Source organism: Coffea eugenioides, chromosome 3, assembly GCF_003713205.1.
Source record: "Coffea eugenioides isolate CCC68of chromosome 3, Ceug_1.0, whole genome shotgun sequence".
NCBI classification, from domain to species: Eukaryota; Viridiplantae; Streptophyta; class Magnoliopsida; order Gentianales; family Rubiaceae; genus Coffea; species Coffea eugenioides.
The window spans coordinates 17,884,515-17,902,774 of record NC_040037.1 but is presented as its reverse complement, the minus strand read 5'-3'; the positions used below and the strand labels follow the sequence as shown (position 1 = coordinate 17,902,774).

The following is an 18,260-nucleotide window of genomic DNA, read 5'->3' as shown; positions in this document are numbered from 1 at the left end:
ACAGGAAATTTGCCATGGCCCGTTCAGTCAAGGCGAGGACTCGTTTCGGAGGATAAGAAGCCGCTAGCAAGTGAACAGGGACTGCTGAAAGAACATGCTTAATGAGTATGAGACGACCCCCATTGGATAGAAATCTGGACCTCCATGATGTGATTTTATTAAGGACTGATTGAACTAACTCCATGAAATACAGGCACTTCCGGCGCCCCGCAAAAAGCAAGCAGCCCAAGTAGCGCACGGGGAACGATTTAAGACCAAACCCAGTTATCCGTCGAATCCTCGCCACCTATCGATTAGGCAACTTAGCATGCACCAAGAAACCGTACTTTTGTACATTAATTTCCTGCCCCGATACCGCTTCATATCCCCCAATCATCTGCATGACACATCTCAGCGAGGAGGCCGAAACACTAGAAAAAATAAGGACATCATCTGCATAACTGAGATGGGTGATCTTAGGGCATCCTCGTGGAACTAAAAAGCACTTGAACTCTCGATGCTCGACTAACTTGTTTAAAGAGCGAGACAACACCTCCGCACCAATAATAAATAATCCTGGGGACAGTGGGTCCTCTTGACATAGCTCTCGTGTGGACTTAAAGAAACCCGTACTGGCCCCGTTAATCAAGACCGAGAACTAGACATTCGATATTAATCTCCAAATCCTATCAATCCATTGCTCCCCAAATCCAAATCTTCTCAAAACAGTAGTCAAAAATATCTAGAAGACACAGTCGTAAACCTTCAACATATCTAACTTCAAAGCAACATCGGCATTTCTGGAAGACCTCCCCATACTAGAGACCAGCTCCTGTGCAAGCAAGAAATTATCCGATATAAGCCGCCCCTGAACAAATCCACTCTGCTGTGGGGAAATGATCTTAGGAAGCACTTGGGCTAACTAATCCGTCAAAATATGCGAAATTAACTCGTTAACAAAGTTACACAAGCTAATCGGTCGGAATTACGAGAAGTCCTGTGGGTGCACAACCTTAGGAATGAGCACGATGGAGGTCGCTGTAACTGCACGTGGCAACTCAGCCCCGCAGAAGAAACTACACACTGCTCTAACCACATCCTCGCCGATAACTGACCATACAGCCGTAAAAAACTTACCCGTATAGCCATCCGGTCCCGGTGCACTCTCCCCATCCATTGCAAATACTGCACTCCGAATCTCCTCCTCAGAGGGTACCTGCTCCAGCAAGTCATTCTCCTCGTCGGTCAAATGTTTTGGGATATGTTGAAGCAAATCAGAGGGGGATGTTGGATGCTGAGCTGAAAACAATCTCTCGAAGTACCATACCGCCTCTGCTCCAATCTCCTCCTCCGACTCAACCCGCTCTCCCTGGTCATTTCCGATCTTGTGAATTATCGAACGCATTGTTCTGTGTTTGACCACAGAGTAAAAGAATTTGGTATTACGGTCTCCCTCTTGAAGCCACCTAACCCGGGCCTTCTACTTCTAAAAAAGCTCCTCCACTCGCAACTGACCTTCCTCCACTCGCAAGGCCGCACCCAACTGACCTTCCTCCACTCGCAAGGCTGCACGCAACTGACCTTGAACAAGATGAAATTGCATCCTAGCATCATCCGATTCATCACTTTCCAACCGGATCTCCGCCAGCCGCACCTCCTCTTCCCTTTGCCTAACCGCCTGAAAGATATCCCCGAAAACCTCCCTATTCCAAGCCTGGATAGCACCTCTCAACCGTTTTAGTTTGCAACATAGAACTTGCAGAGGGGGACCAGTGCATGGCTGCCCCCAAGAGTCCTGAATCATTGGCAGGAAATCCTCGCGCCCCGTCCAAACATTAAGAAACCTGAAAGGTCGCGACTTATTATCCAGTCTGGTTGAGACAGAAATAAGGAGCGGAGCATGGTCTGATGACTCTCGGGGTAGGTGAGACACCGCCAATGCCATCCCCGCATCAATACACCCCTCATTCACCAAAACCCGATCCAATCTTTTCCAAATTCTCGCCCTGCCGTGTCTATTGTTACACCAGGTAAACCGAGCCCCAGAGAAACCTATATCCGTGAGATTTGCCTCATTAATAAATTGCCTGAACTCCGTAGCTTCAACAGGGTTAAAAGGCCGACCCCCTTTCTTCTCCTTAGCGTCTAAAATTACATTGAAATCACCACCAACAAGCCATGCGGCGGAGCCTAGACTATCTCACAGTAAACCCTCCCAGAGCTCACCCCTCTCTTCAGGAGTACACCGCGCATGCATAAAGGATACAACAAGTTGGGACCCCGGGATGTGATCATGGGATAGCCGCACTGACACATGCTGGGGACTCTCTCCAATAACCAAACTTGAAAAAGGTTCTTGGAAGAAAACCCAAACTAAATTAATTGATTTTCAAATTATGTTTGACTCAGTAAGAGTTTTTTTGAACTTGATTTCGCCAACTATTCAAACCAAACTTAAATAGCATTTTGTGTTCGGCAAATTGTCAAACACAACTCAAACTTAACTCTATTAGCGTAAAAGCGAAATTTACATGTAAAAAAGTTTAATATCCTCGAGATCGATTTGAGTTTGGTTAGATAAAAACCCGTCTAAGTTTGGCTCTATAAATTAACAAGCTAATGTTGAGCACAATTTCAATTTTATTAAAATTTTAAACATTAAAATATTTAGTTTAATTAGATTAGTTTGCACTCCCAGTTCCAATATCAAAAATAAAAATTTTAAAAACTTAGGGTTGGTCAGCCTACCCGCCATCCCGTTCCCCACGTTGGTGCATCATGATAAGAAACACATCTTTATGCCTTAAGGACTGGGATAGCTTGATAGGTTCTCATCTTGATTATAAGTCTTTGGACCATTGCCAACAGCAACGGCACTCGTTTTTCATATTATCTTCGCTCTTTTAGTCAATTGCAGTTTCCAATTAGCTTTTTCTTTTTAGTTTCCAATTAGTTTCTTTTTGTTCAAAGTTTAATTTAAGTCTTATTTTTAGTCCATTTTGTTCATAGTCAATCAGTGATTGGAATTATACTTTGTAATCATGCTCTTTGGAGTGCAACTTCAAAACGGGTATTGCTTTTTTTTTTTTTCATTTCATTGTGCATTTTAATGATTCTTTGGATCCTTCCATTGACTATTTTATATGCTTCAATGCTCAAGTGCAATCTAGTACATTCATCAAGAATTAGAATTAAAAAAAAAAAACAAAATGATGTCACTGTAAAAGAATTTTAATCCATTTTCTATGGCTGTTTTTAATATTTTTAAATTAAAATAATTTTTAAAACTCATCATTGAAAAAGATTAAAAATTTGTTTTAGATGAGAAAAGATTATTAGATAAATTGATAAATATTTCAATTTTAATCGTTCGAGGGAAAAATTACTAAACCTTTGAAAACAGATTGTGAAGATAAAAGAAGAAGAGCACAAATTTAACATACACAACCAACTAGCTTAGTGGCAGAGACTCTCTATATAACATAATCTATCTATCTAGCTCAAGTGGCTAATTGAGAGGCCAAATCAGGTTTTGCAAATGTTCTTTGGAATCTTACTTTATCATTTTCATTTAGCTAATGTGCACGAACTTACATTGCTCATTGATTATGAATGCTGATATGCTAAAAGTGGGTGATAAATTTTCAAGTTTCTTCTAATTCTGTGGAGTACAATAATTTATGTTAATATAGAATGTAACATGATCAAGATTTGTATGGTAGAATCGATTCTTGAAACAAAATTTGTATCTTTCCTATATGTATTCCCACAATTTTATGTTTGTATTTTTCTGTTGAGAGAGTTATCTTATTATCGAACTTTTAAGGGTAATAATGTTTTAGAATCCATCAATATAATTAGTTCAAAACTTCTTGAATTTGAAAAAAAAAATGCTTCTTCTAATCCTGGCCAAAATTAATCTCACTTCTGATCTGCTATAGAACTACAACATATTCGAGTTGATTCTAAATATGATACATAAAATAATAAAAAAAATTAGCAAAGATAATAAAAATTCTAGTTGATTCTAGATAACTTGTGGCGATTCGGTAGTTTCTATTCATCTTGGAAACGTTTCGGCTGAATTCTCTATGACTTGGCCGAGTTCTTAGCAATCTATTACTTCGGAGTCCTCTCATCCGGGTATCATGTCGAAGAACTCCATTCCAGTGACAACTCGGCCGAGTCCACTTTGAACCATGATATGAAGAGCATTTACTCTACTTTCTTGCAATTCTCAAGGGATAGAATTTGAGCATTATGAAGAAAAATAAGATCCCATGTGTTATATCCCATCAATATGTCCTTAATCTAATTTATTCACTGATTTTGAAGTTAAAGATATAAAAGCCTATAATCTCTACATAAGAAGACACAAACATAAGTACAATTCTGCATCGAAAGAACAATATATATAGCCGAATTAGAACTATAAGCATTACAGGATCATATATATGTAACTCGAAGAAATAAAATGTAAAATCATCTAAATGTTTCAGCACTTCTTTAAATCTTCTAACTTGTACTCTCATATGGCACAATTAAGGGCCTCGTGGATTGCCTTCAAAAGAGAGGCATAGTGGAAGCCGCGGCCTAGCCAAAGGAGAAAACCTCGGTGAGATGTTGTACCCTACCTTTTAAATGCATGAATACGTTCATGAGCTTTCATGTCTCGAGTTTCCTAATTTTCAAAACCATTTCAGGGTTTAGAAATATTCCAGTGAATGGGTCAGGGGATCATATTTAATGTGGTGTAATTAATTAACAGTAGGACCTGTGAAGATTTAGTCAAGAAGATTTGATCCGGTCCACAATCGGTGATTTGGCTCTTTCTGGTGGATCCCCTTTCCATTGTTTACAATTCATAACTAAATGCATTACATCTCTATTTCATTTATCGGTAAAGATTAGGATTAGTCAAATTTAATAACGATCGTGTTCCTTCCTAATAAAGAAAATATGTGTCTTGTACCTAATTCTGATGGGCATTGTGAGAAATGAAGAGGAGATCCACTGAAGAGAGGTGCTGAATGTGACAAGAAGAATCTGTGAAGATTCATAAGCCAAGTTAAGAAGTAAGAATTGTCTATAAATACTTACCTAATTGTCTATACTATTTATATTTTGTTTATAATTAGTATTCTTGATTGATTTTTTTTTACTTGACTTATAAATACAAATCTACTTATTTTGGCAATCAGGCTTTTTGGGACAAATTAATTTTATTATTGACTCGACTTGTTATTGTAAATATACTCGTTTGACTTGTTAGGACTCCGGACTATGAAGTGATCATTTATCCAAGAGAACACTTTTTCTATTCTCTTAAAAGAGTGACACTAAACCTTATGAGAAGGAAGAGGAAAATGAAAAGACTTAACAGCCAAAGGAGAGATTTACAATTACCTAATTACCATTTAATGTTGTTATCTCTGACCTAGTTGGGAAAAAGAACATAGGACTATGTAATAATTTCGGCACAATTCAAGAATGAATTATATTTTAAAATCAACAGAAGAAGACAATTTTCTTTAACAAGATATTTAATATTGATTATCGTTGGTGGGTTTAGAATTTAATTCATTTTGCTAAGGTTGGCATGACTTTGGCCTTGGTGGGTCCAACATTGACTGTAGATAACCTGATGAAATTCACTTTCAGAACTCCGGTCTTTCTGAAGCACAGTAGCTATAAATTTTATAATGAAAGAAAAGGAAATATAAGGCAAGGCAAGGCAAGAAGCCCAGGACAATGAAGAAGGGAAGGATAAGGGACTGAACAAGAAGACCGTTGAAGTCTTCCTTGTACAGTAAGGATAATGATAGGTTGTAATTTTATCATTTATTTTTTTTATTACTTAACCTGATATGGATTAATTATTAAATTCTATTTACTTTTCGTAATTTATATTTATTTCAAGAAGTAGAATAAAAATATCACAATTAAAACCAATTTGACAATCATCGAAAAGAAATTCAAATAACAAGCATCCAGGAACATTTTTGAAACAAGGAGACGCGACCCTTTTTGATAATTTACGGAAGACAGCATAAAAGAAGAAAAAGGAACGCAGGGCTGGTGTTCCTTCCTCTTGGGAGGGAAGCGGCCGCACAGAGCCAGGCATGAGAGTATTAGATAGGAATTGGGGTAACAGAGGATTTTTCCTCGGGGAGCTTAGTTGCTTTCTTTGACTTTTGCTTTTTTGTCTTTTAGTACTTTGCTTCCCTCGGATGTTAGGACAAAAGGGGAAGCATTAAACTTTCCTCTGTAGTTTTCGTTTTCCTTGATTGCTCAAACGAAGTGAATTTCCCAATTTCGAAAGACGATGGCCGCTGCTTTCTCTTCACCTTTGTGCGAGTTTTTCGTGTTAGGGATGAACTAAATATTTTTTTCTAGTCAAGGAACAACGGATACTTTGGGTCGCTTAAAACTTGTGAGATCAATTTAATTTTATCTTTTTTATTTTATTTATTAGTATTCGCATATTCTCTGATTACAGTGATTATAATTGTCTAATTAATTGATTGTCTTGTATCCGGATAATTAGTTAATTGGGTAATCTATTGTCAATTAGGGCATTAAATTCGTAATTGTTTAATTGCTCTAAAATAGTGACAACTTGCATGATTGGATTTGTGTCAGGGGAATGCGCTGACTAACCTAAAATAACCTTGGTAGTGTGTTATTTGATTAGAATATGACTCCTCTAATACGTAAGGCAATTAGGAAATTAAATCTTACGGGCGTACCTAGGATTGTTTCCTAATTAGAGTAGTGATTAACGGGCGTACCTTAATCACCGACACAGTAAGGAGGGGTTGACTGCCATCGCTTATTTGGTAGTTATAACCTATTTATTGATAAATAATTGGGATTGCCTTTACTTCGATGATCAATTAGGTGCACCATTGCTGAAGTTATTTCTTGGCTAGATCCTTAATTATCACTCATTTGATTTTAGTAATTTGTTATTTAATTTTTAGTAGTTTCTTAGATTTTATTTGAATTTCTTTGATTGTCACCTTCTGCACAAAAACACCCCCTTGTCACTGTGAATTTGAAAAGAAACAATTACTCCCAATCCCTGTAGATTCGACCTTGCTCACCGCTATCTACAGAAATTACTTTTAGTTTGAGCAAGTTTTTATTATTGCACAGGCTTCGACAACCTGTCAGATAACCATGGGTTCTCTCTAAATAATCTCCATATTCCTTTTTGTCCTACGTTTCCCATTATTTTCAAGGCTCATAAAAGCAGTTACCAATGATTAAGTCATGATGATCGAGTCAACTACGAAACATTTGAAAGATATTGATGGAGGACAACACGGGAAAAAAAGAGAATTGAAAAAGAAGAAGCGTTGGCAATTAACATGATGGGTTATGTGGGGCAAGGATGGGGGATAGAAATTGGACAATTAACATGATGGGTTATGTGGGGCAAGGATGGGGGATAGAAATTGGACTTAAAAGACTAGTTAAATTTGACTTTAAATATATTGTCAGGTGATAAAAATTAGATTACATGATATTCGAATCGAATTTAGTTCGGTAAGGATTCACTTGAAAAGAAATAATGCTCCAATAAAGGCTAAAAAATGAAGTAAATTACTTGATAATTGAATTAAGATTGGCTCGGTAAAAGCTCATTTGAACTTGATTTCGCCAACTAGTCAAACTAAACTTAAATAACCTTTTGTGTTCTGTAATTGTCAAATATAACTTGAACTTGGCTCTATTAGCATGCAAGTGAAATTTACGTCTGAAAATATTTAATCTACTTGAGCTTGATTTGAGTTTAGTCAGATAAAAATCTATCTAAATTTGGGCTATGCAAGTAAACAAGCTAATGTTGAGCACAATTTCAAATTAATTAAAATTAATAAAATAAGTTTGAATATTAAATTTGAATTGTCAAACTCAACTCGAAGTTAACTCTATTAGCTAGAATAAAAGTATAATTTACATATAAAAAAGTTTAACCTACTCAAATTCGACTTGATTTGAATCAATAAAAGTTCATTTAAGTTCGGCTCTATGAGCCAATATTGAGCACAATTTCAAATTCGTTAAAAATAATAAAACAAAATTGAACATTAGATGTTCGTTTGATTAAATCCGTTTAACCCCTAAATTCAATATCAAGAAATAAGAATTTTAATATTTTAGCGGTTGGTCACCCCACCCGCCACCCCATTCCCCACATTGGTGCATCGTGATGGGAAAGAGTCAGGACAATGCATCTTTATACCTTAAAAACTGGGATAAGTCATTATCTTGACTTAAAAGTCCTTTGTACCTTTGCCAATTGGGCACAACCTCAAACTTGATTGAAAACAAGCACGACTGCTGTATCCCAAAATAATTTTTAGTTGAACCTTATTAAAATACTAATAGAAAAAAGCACGTGCGTTGCACGTGTATTTAAACAATAGAATTAATTCAAGGTATAATTATAAAAAGTCAATAATAAAATGATTGCCAAATTTTTAAACCTGAAGGTGCAATTGCAAAGATGAATAGAAGATAGATTGATTTGCTTGAGTAAATTTAGGAAATCATGTTTTTTTTATTGTACATACACTAACTTCTTATACTATTATACTTTCCAGAAGTTGGCTTGGATCCATGTCATATTTAAGTAGCCATTTCCTCCATCGTGTTTCTCTGGTTCAGCAATATAGGTGCAGGAGAAATTTCATTCTTTTAATGATTCCAGTAATTTTATTTCATTCTTTGACATATAATAAATGCATATTTTTTTCTCTCTCCATTTTCTTAACAACCAAGCAATGCAAAAAATTTCCTATTTCAGAGCTGTGTTAGCTTTGTGAATGTATTGCTTCCATTATACATTAAACTATTTTATATGTTTTCTTCTTAAAATTTGAACTTAAAACTTTCGCATTTCATGGGCAACATGCCCTCCAATAAGTTGCAAGTTTAGCTTGTTTCTTTAGGTACTTAAAAAATAAGGTTAGCACCTAAAGAAACAAGAAAACGAGAAAGGAAAATGTTAGCGAATGTCTTTAACAATTAACATAACAATCATGTCTACCTAGTCTAGAATGTTGTACATATAAAAAAGAACTCTTGCAGATAAACATATATGTGTAAAATCCTGATTAGGAGGTGTAAGTGAGTGTTATTACATGAAAATTTTCTTCTCCAATCTATATGACACACGGCTAAATTTAGTTCTTTGTGGGGTTCGGTTATGAGCAATCTAATTTTAGTGTTATTACATGAAAATTTTCTGTCTCCAATCTATATGACACATGGGTAAATTTGGTTCTTTTGTGGGGTTTGGTTACGAACAATATAACTAAAGGCCCACTGGGATATTGGCCACTACAAAAGATCTAAATCTTTTTGAGATAGAAGGTCAAAAATTGAAATCTTACCTGTTATCGTTTTGCCACTAACATGTGACTTTATCAAATTCATATGGGTGTTCTCATCGGTTCCCCACGACTTAGTTGGACCACCTCCAAAAATAGGTTAGAGTCGATACACATGTTGCTGATTGACAAGAAAAGGGTTATGAGCAATCTAATTCAGTGCTGCATGTGTCCATATTAATAGTAATGTCCGTACGTCTCTTCAAAAAAGGTGTACAACTAATTTTGAATGGTGAAATCTAATGTATGTCTTTTCGAATTGCTTTATAATTGACTCCTCCCATAAGTCTACTGTTTGTCTTTTCGAATTGCTTTACAATTGGCTACTCCCATAACTTTTAATCCTGAAACATTAATTTAAAATTTTAAAAATTGAGAAAACCCTTTGATGCAAACACTGGGCCGATCAATATATGGTATCTTCTGGTCTTCTGGTCTCCAACATATGCGCATTAACTTTCATGGCATAGGGACCTCATCTAAATCAGTTGAAATGAACACAGGGTTAAATCTCCTGGCACTTTGTTGTTAGAATCGAAAACTTTCCTTTCCCCTTTGTTTCGCCCAATCTGGAAAACCACAATAAACAATATTTGTAATAAAGGTATGAATTCAGCATTAAACCTTATACTTGCCCTCTAATCATCAAAAAAAGAGAGCTCCCCAGGCACCCGTCTTTCATTTTGTCTCCAGGAACCGAGGAGAAAGGAGGCTCAGCCCATGAGGGAAGCAAAGAGGTCAATTTCTTTCAAATATGAGAAGATATCTCCTTTTAATTGATGGTCATAAAAGAAAATCAGAAATTTGTTACAAAATTTATATTAACTACATTCAATATAAGTTCAAAGACACATGAGAGCTCTAACCATATTTCATTTGATCCATTTAAATTTGAGTTACATATTCGAAGTTGCGATTAAATCGATTCATTAAAAGACCTGCATGGTAGTATTGTACTAAATGTCACCCTTCTATACCTCTTGGCAAATGGATGGATACATTCCTAAGTACAAGTTTTCGCACAGTTTCCGTAAACATATGCCTTTCATTTTCCTCACCCTAAACAATCCTAAAGTTTTTATACTTTTGTAATAAAAATCCTGATTTATTTGAAAAGACTTATTTTATTGTTTAAGGAATATCTTACAAAGAGACAATATCATGTTACAAAAAAAAAAAGAAAATAAATAATAAAAATAATAGACATGGAAAAGCTAATTAATCTTTCCGAGAAAACCAATCATTATCAAATTCAACATTTTGTGTAGTTCTATGGATTGAAGCTAGTCCTCTTGTTCAACCAATAACGTGAAAATTAATATAACAAAAAACCAGTTAAAGAAGAAAAACGAAGTATAAACAATCAAAATAATTGAAGGGTAGTAAATTAACCTTTCAAAGAAGAACACCCAACTCGTGATTATGTTTCTTTCTTCCCTGTGGATATTTAAAAACGAATTCCCTGAATCCCTTCAACTTGTAGTTTTCCATAGATTCCACGCATTAGCTACTACAGGCCTCAGAGTCTAACATAGTTAGAGACATAGCATCCTACTGCCCAGTGGATAGTATTAATATTTCAAGAGGAAATTACTGAATTGTCCATATTAACTAATAGCATTGTTTTAGGACATTACTAAATGGATGATCATATGCCAATATATTGCCCATTGTGTTAGTATAGGATTTTAATTTGCCTGATTAGTGTTTGTATATGAATAAAACATGATGGAATAAAGTTCAAATTGTGGTCAAATTTTAAACATGAATATGTAGGCAAATTGTCTTAAGGGCATATTAGGCAAATAAAAAAAGGAAGAAACACCCGACACTTTTATATATAATAATATAATGTAGATAGTGTAGATATAGATTATCGTTAACTTTTTGATAACTTATTGATGTTGCTTTATTTTGATCAATAGATCAATATGGATAAAAATCAAATATATGTTTTTGATAGAAAAACCATGTAATACTAAAGAATTGAGGAGTTAATATAAAGAGTGGACAGTACAAAATGTGGGGGAGAATCCCCCCAGATGATAGAATCATCAATTGAACTGGCATACTTTACCATCTCAAGGTTTTATTGGCCTGAAGGCAGACAATACTTGAAGTTAAACAGACAAACATAGAAGTTCTGATACGGATACAAACTAAATTCCCTTGCATTTTTGGAAAATATACTGTCAAGCAACTTTGCATAATCCATGTCAAGGAAACATAGAACTATAACATAATTTGCTCAGCCAATAGGTTCATCGTCATTAAGGAAGCAGGTGAAAAGTGTTCCTTCTCCAAGAGGCACTCGAGTCATCTTTTTCTGTAGATTCAGTAGGAAAAATTAGCGGTAGAAGATAAAAATGGTCAATCTCATGGAAGCTTTCATTGCTTTAAATTTCTTGGCCCATTGGAATAGACATCTTACATGTTTCAATCTCACAATTAAATGAAAACAAAGAAAGTGGGGACAGAGCAAGAAGACCTCTGAAGTCTTCCATGTACAAATAGGATAAATACTAGCTTCATTTGTGGTGCAGAGGAACAAGGCTAGCCAACTTGAATTGAAATTGAAAGCAATCATGGGTTCTTTCAAAATAATCTCCACATTCCTTCTGGTCCTCCTACTTTTCCCATCTTTTCACCCCAAATGTGGAGCTTCAGCTTCTGCTGAAGAGGCTGCTGCTCTTTTGAAATGGAAAGCCAGTTTTTTGAACCAGAACAACAGCTTCCTAACCTCATGGAACCTTCAATCAGGCAATGCCAAGAATTCTTCTATACTTCCTTGCACTTGGGCTGGTATTTCCTGCATTGATGGAAGTGTCAACAGGTTGAACCTTTCATATTGGAGCATTGAAGGTAGCCTCTATGATTTCCCATTCTCATCCCTCCCAAATCTTGAATATCTTGATCTCAGCCAGAATCAGATCATAGGCAGTATACCTAAACAAATAGGTAACCTGTCGAAGCTCAGTTATCTTAATTTCTATGCTAATGAATTGTCACAAGAAATCCCGCCTGAAATTTGCAACTTGAGAAACTTGACTCATTTAGATTTTGCAAGTAATCAACTTTCAGGTCCCATTCCCGTGGCGATGGGGAATCTGGTCTCACTTCAGTTTCTTTACTTGTGTCACAATAATCTTACCGGTGCAATCCCAAAGTCACTAGGTAATTTGACCAATTTGATTATACTATATCTCTATGAAAATCAACTTTCAGGTTCAATTTTCAAAGAAGTAGGTGATTTGAAATTCCTTACTGACATGGAATTATCTAACAATCAACTTAATGGTTCAATTCCTGCTTCAATTGGTAACTTGAGTACCTTGAAAGTACTGTATCTCTATAACAATCAATTTTCTGATTCGATTCCTGCTACTTTTGGCAACCTCAATAAGCTGGTGAATCTATCCCTTCAGCAAAATCACCTATCTGGTCACATTCCTCCTGCGATTGGGAATTTGATCTCACTTCAGCTTCTTTACCTGTATCAAAATAATCTCACTGGTGCAATCCCAAAGTCACTAGGTAATTTGACCAAATTGATTGAACTAGCTCTCTATGACAATCAACTTAATGGTTCAATTACTGCTTCAATTGGTAACTTGAGTACCTTGAAAGTACTGTATCTCTATAACAATCATTTTTCTGATTCGATTCCTGCTACTTTTGGCAACCTCAATAAGCTGGTGAATCTATCCCTTCAGCAAAATCACCTATCTGGTCACATTCCTCCTGCGATTGGGAATTTGATCTCACTTCAGCTTCTTTACCTGTATCAAAATAATCTCACTGGTGCAATCCCAAAGTCACTAGGTAATTTGACCAAATTGATTGAACTAGCTCTCTATGACAATCAACTTAATGGTTCAATTCCTGCTTCAATTGGTAACTTGAGTACCTTGAAAGTACTGTATCTCTATAACAATCAATTTTCTGATTCGATTCCTGCTACTTTTGGCAACCTCAATAAGCTGGTGAATCTATCCCTTCAGCAAAATCACCTATCTGGTCACATTCCTCCTGCGATTGGGAATTTGATCTCACTTCAGCTTCTTTACCTGTATCAAAATAATCTCACTGGTGCAATCCCAAAGTCACTAGGTAATTTGACCAAATTGATTGAACTAGCTCTCTATGACAATCAACTTAATGGTTCAATTCCTGCTTCAATTGGTAACTTGAGTACCTTGAAAGTACTGTATCTCTATAACAATCATTTTTCTGATTCGATTCCTGCTACTTTTGGCAACCTCAATAAGCTGGTGAATCTATCCCTTCAGCAAAATCACCTATCTGGTCCCATTCCTCCAGTGATAGGGAATTTGAGCTCACTTCAGTTTCTTTACCTGTATCAAAATAATCTCATTGGTGCAATCCCAAAGTCACTAGGTAATTTGACCAATTTGATTCAACTGGCTCTCTCTAACAATCAACTTAATGGTTCCATTCCTACTTCAATTGGTAACTTGAGTAACTTGGAACTACTGTATCTCTATAACAATCAATTTTCTGGTTCAATTCCGGTCACTTTTGGTAATCTCAATAGGTTGGTGAATCTATGCCTTTACCAAAATCACCTATCTGGTTCCATTCCTCCAGTGATAGGGAATTTGAGCTCACTTCAGTTTCTTTACCTGTATCAAAATAATTTCACTGGTGCAATCCCAAAGTCACTAGGTAATTTGACCAAATTGATTGAACTAGATCTCTCTGAGAATCAACTTTCAGGTTCAATTCCTGTTTCAATTGGAAACTTGAGTGACTTGGAACTTTTGGCTCTCCCTAAGAATCAACTTAATGGTTCAATTCCTGCTTCAATTGGAAGCTTGAGTGACTTGGAACATTTGGCTCTCCAATACAATCAATTTTCTGGTTCCATTCCACAGGAGCTTGGAAAACTGAATAAGTTGGTTTATTTGAGCTTGTTTAGTAATCAGTTCTCCGGTCCATTGCCAGAACTATTATGTCAAAGTGGAATTCTCCAAAACATTACTATAGGTGAGAACATGCTTACCGGTCCAATCCCTAAAAGCTTGCAAAACTGCTCAAGCTTAGTTAGGGCCCGTTTCGACAGTAACCGTTTCCAAGGAAACTTATCAGAAATGTTTGGAATCTATCCAGTCCTGGATTTCATAGATCTCAGCAATAACCAATTCTATGGGAAACTCTCCAGCAACTGGGGTAAATGCAAAATGCTGAAAACCCTATTAGTTGCAAAGAACAACATCACGGGTGGTATACCTCCAGAAATTGGAAATTTGACTCAACTACATGCACTTAATCTTTCTTCGAATTATTTATCAGGGGAGATACCGAGGGAAGTTGGGAAGTTAGCTTCTATGCTTAAACTAGATTTACATGACAACCAGCTTACTGGGGGTATACCTCAAGAATTGGGAATGTTAATGGAATTTCTAGACCTGTCCACAAACTCCTTGAATGGAACTTTACCAGAACTTCTCGGAGATTTGAAACACTTATTTCACATGAACTTGAGCAATAATGTTTTAAGTCAAAAGATTCCATTGCAGATTGGGAAGTTAACCCAACTTTCTGAGCTGGATTTGAGTCAAAATCTCCTCACAGGAGAGATACCATTTGAGTTTCAAAATTTGCAGAGTTTGGGGACATTGGATCTCTCCCAGAATAACCTATCTGGTTTGATCCCAAAGGATTTGGCAGAATTACCTGGTTTATTGCACATCAATCTTTCTTTTAATAATTTGGAGGGCCCAATTCCGAGTGGTAGAGCTTTTGTGAATCTAACCTTAGAAGAAGTAAAGGGAAATAAAGGTTTGTGTGGCAATATTACAGGGTTACGAGCCTGTGAAAGTTCTCGGTTGATTAAAAAGCATGTCAAGGATAAAAGCAAGGAACTTGTTCTCATAATTGTATTGCCTCTTCTGGGATCATTCATACTTCTTGGTGCATTCTTCGGTGTTCTCAGATTGCGTGATCGGAGAAAACAAAATTCAAGAGAGGAAGAAATTGAGGTGAATAAGGGCGGTTTATTTGCCATATGTGCTTATGATGGCAAAGCATTGTATAAAGAAATCGTTAGGTCTACAGAAGAGTTCAGTGAAACGTATTGCATTGGGAAAGGTGGTTGTGGAAGTGTTTACAAAGCATTGCTTCCAGCAGGCCAGGTAGTAGCTGTAAAAAGACTTCACAACATACCTAATGTGGCAAAGGATAGAAGTTTCTTGAATGAGATCAGGGCCTTGACAGAAATCAAGCATCGAAACATTGTGAAACTTTTTGGCTTCTGCTCAAATGCTCAGCATTCAATTTTGGTTTATGAGTACCTCGAAAGGGGAAGCTTGTCCAAAATGTTGAGCATAGAAGAAGAAGCTAAGGAACTAGACTGGCAAAAGAGGCTGAATATCATCAAAGGCATCGCTCATGCTTTATCTTACATGCATCATGATTGTTCACCACCAATTGTACACCGAGACATATCAATCAACAACATTTTGCTTGATCCAGAATGCGAGGCTCATGTTTCAGATTTTGGCACTTCCAAGTTTCTTAGAAGAGATTCATCTAACTGGAGTTCTCTTGCAGGCACATATGGATATGTTGCACCCGGTAATAAAGTTTTTTTTTTCCCTTTTCCTGTCATTAGTTTGTTAAGTAGTAAATTCAAGTATGATCACGTAAAATGAAAAAATCATTTTCCAACTCTTTTTTGCAGAATTTGCCTACACAATGAAAGTTAACGAAAAGTGTGACGTTTATAGCTTTGGGGTCCTGACAATGGAAGTAATCAAAGGAAAGCATCCTGGTGACATGATTGCTAATCTATTGTCTTCAAAGCCTGAAGAGATAGAACTAAAAGACTTGCTAGACCAAAGACTTCTGTATCCCAATCAACAAATTGAAAAGTGTCTAATATCCATCCTCAAACTAGCAAGAGAATGTCTACATGTTGATCCTCAATGTAGGCCAACAATGCTCATTATTTCCAGGTTGATATCTATATGTTGATCCTCAATGTAGGCCATGTGAACCTCTTGCTTTACAGGTTGATATCTATATGTTGAACTTGGATAGTGTTTTTGGTTTTTGCAGGTATCTTGCCTCCTATTAAATGCAGACTGCAGTGCCCTATCCCCCCCCCCCCCCAAAACGCAGCACTATCAGGCATCAGCAGAAGATAATATGATGCAGAGTATGTATTCTGTGTAAAAATAAACTCTGCCTAGCCAATAGAGTTTGTGGAATGTACGGTAATCTTATCCTGAAAGTAATAATTCGATGACAGTCTTAATAGTCTTCGATCAAGAGTTTCTTAGTTTTCTGCCACACTATGCAAACTAATAACAAGTCATTTTTAAAATTGTATAGTGAAAAGTAATAAAGAGCTCCGGTGCTGTTGGCCTTAGTTTATAGTCCATACAACTGATCTTCTCAATTTAGCTTAATTAAGAAATGCAAATTGAGAGCGATTAATTCTTGAGAATTATAAAACTAAGTGTGTGTCTTCGTCTAACACTACTAAGTGTGTGTGTAGAAAAATGCTGGGAGAGATTCTGCATAAAACAAGAAACACTCCTGCGGCTTGTAATGACATAGGCCAATAAAGATTTGCTGTTGTGTTCTGATTTGATTTGCAGCCGCTGCGAGCTTCTTTCTATTCCTTTTGCTTATGAAATTTATTGGAATTAGAAATTTATAAGGGGTATGCCCCGTATTTTGTTGTGTATTAGTAAAATCTTATCTACCAAAAAAATGTTCACAAATCTATTCTTAAAAATCGAGGGTTGGCTCCTGTAATTTCCTAAAAATGACCCCTGGTATTTATATATTAGGAATTTAAGATATGATAATTTTCCTTTATCATATTTATGAAGTAAATACCGCCTCGGAACCAATAGCCATTTGGGCTGCTACCATAGCATTTAAGGCTGAGTGGGGTGTAAAGTTAAGATTTCAAATCTTATCTTCCATTATTTATCATTATATGTGGCTCTCATTTTAAGTGACTGTCATTTTAAGTACCTTAAATTACAGGTGCGTAGTGCATTCGTTGATTTTTTCATGGTCCAATTAGACATCCTCATAATATAAATTAGAGTAAGAGTAGGAGTAGATTTCAATAGATAAGTGTCGATTAACCAAAAAAAAAAAAAAAAGGGATATGTATAGAAGTAATATTGGGCCGCGGCAAAAGCAGAATGACGGAAACATATCTGGGCCATGAGCGATCAACAACCGGGAAAGATAAATAGTTGTACAGATAAGCAACTTCAGGTTGCTAGTTGCAGCCCAGATCTGACCCGGATTAACCCCTGAAATCATAAATATTCTTTGTGCAAGTAGGTCTGAATTAAATAATGAAGTGTGGTCCTTTTCTCTCAAAAAGTTTTTACATAACGTATTTTTCAATTTTTTTAACTTTACATATATTAAATTGTTACGATATATTTTTTTATAAAAAATTTAAAAAATAACAATCCAAACGAGATATAAAATTTTTGACTCAGTAATTCTAAAATAACATGGATACATTGTCAAGTTGCAAGGTTCAGTAGGTGTCTCGGTGAAACATGAAACAATGAGGTAACTCATTGTCTACATAGACATGCAAGAGAGCTGACTCATTGTCTAGCTCATTGATCGGAGTTTTTAAGTTTCCATGTTTTGTAACATTCGCTGTGTGCCGGGACGTTTAAGTTTGATGAAATGAAATTTCACGATCTTATTTATTAATTACTAATTAAAATCAAATCTTGATTAAAGAAAATCTTATTGACACGAAATTTTACATTGCAAACTTTCAAATAAAAACCACGCTAAAGTGAAGTGTTATTTACACTCCCATTTTATTAATCATATTTTTACTATCATTTTAATCATGTAGTTTTCATC

The 18,260-nt window shown here is 36.0% G+C and overlaps 1 protein-coding gene across 1 annotated transcript; it reads left to right on the top strand.

The window, feature by feature from the left end:
* The first annotated feature begins 11,965 nt into the window (after positions 1-11,965).
* LOC113766223 (probable leucine-rich repeat receptor-like protein kinase At1g35710) lies at positions 11,966-16,514 on the top strand. The gene is made up of 3 exons (XM_027310435.1): positions 11,966-15,977; positions 16,084-16,357; positions 16,461-16,514. The coding sequence occupies exons 1-3, from the start codon at positions 11,966-11,968 to the stop codon at positions 16,477-16,479; spliced, it is 4,305 nt and encodes a 1,434-aa protein (XP_027166236.1). The 3' UTR covers positions 16,480-16,514.
* The last annotated feature ends 1,746 nt before the right edge of the window (positions 16,515-18,260 follow it).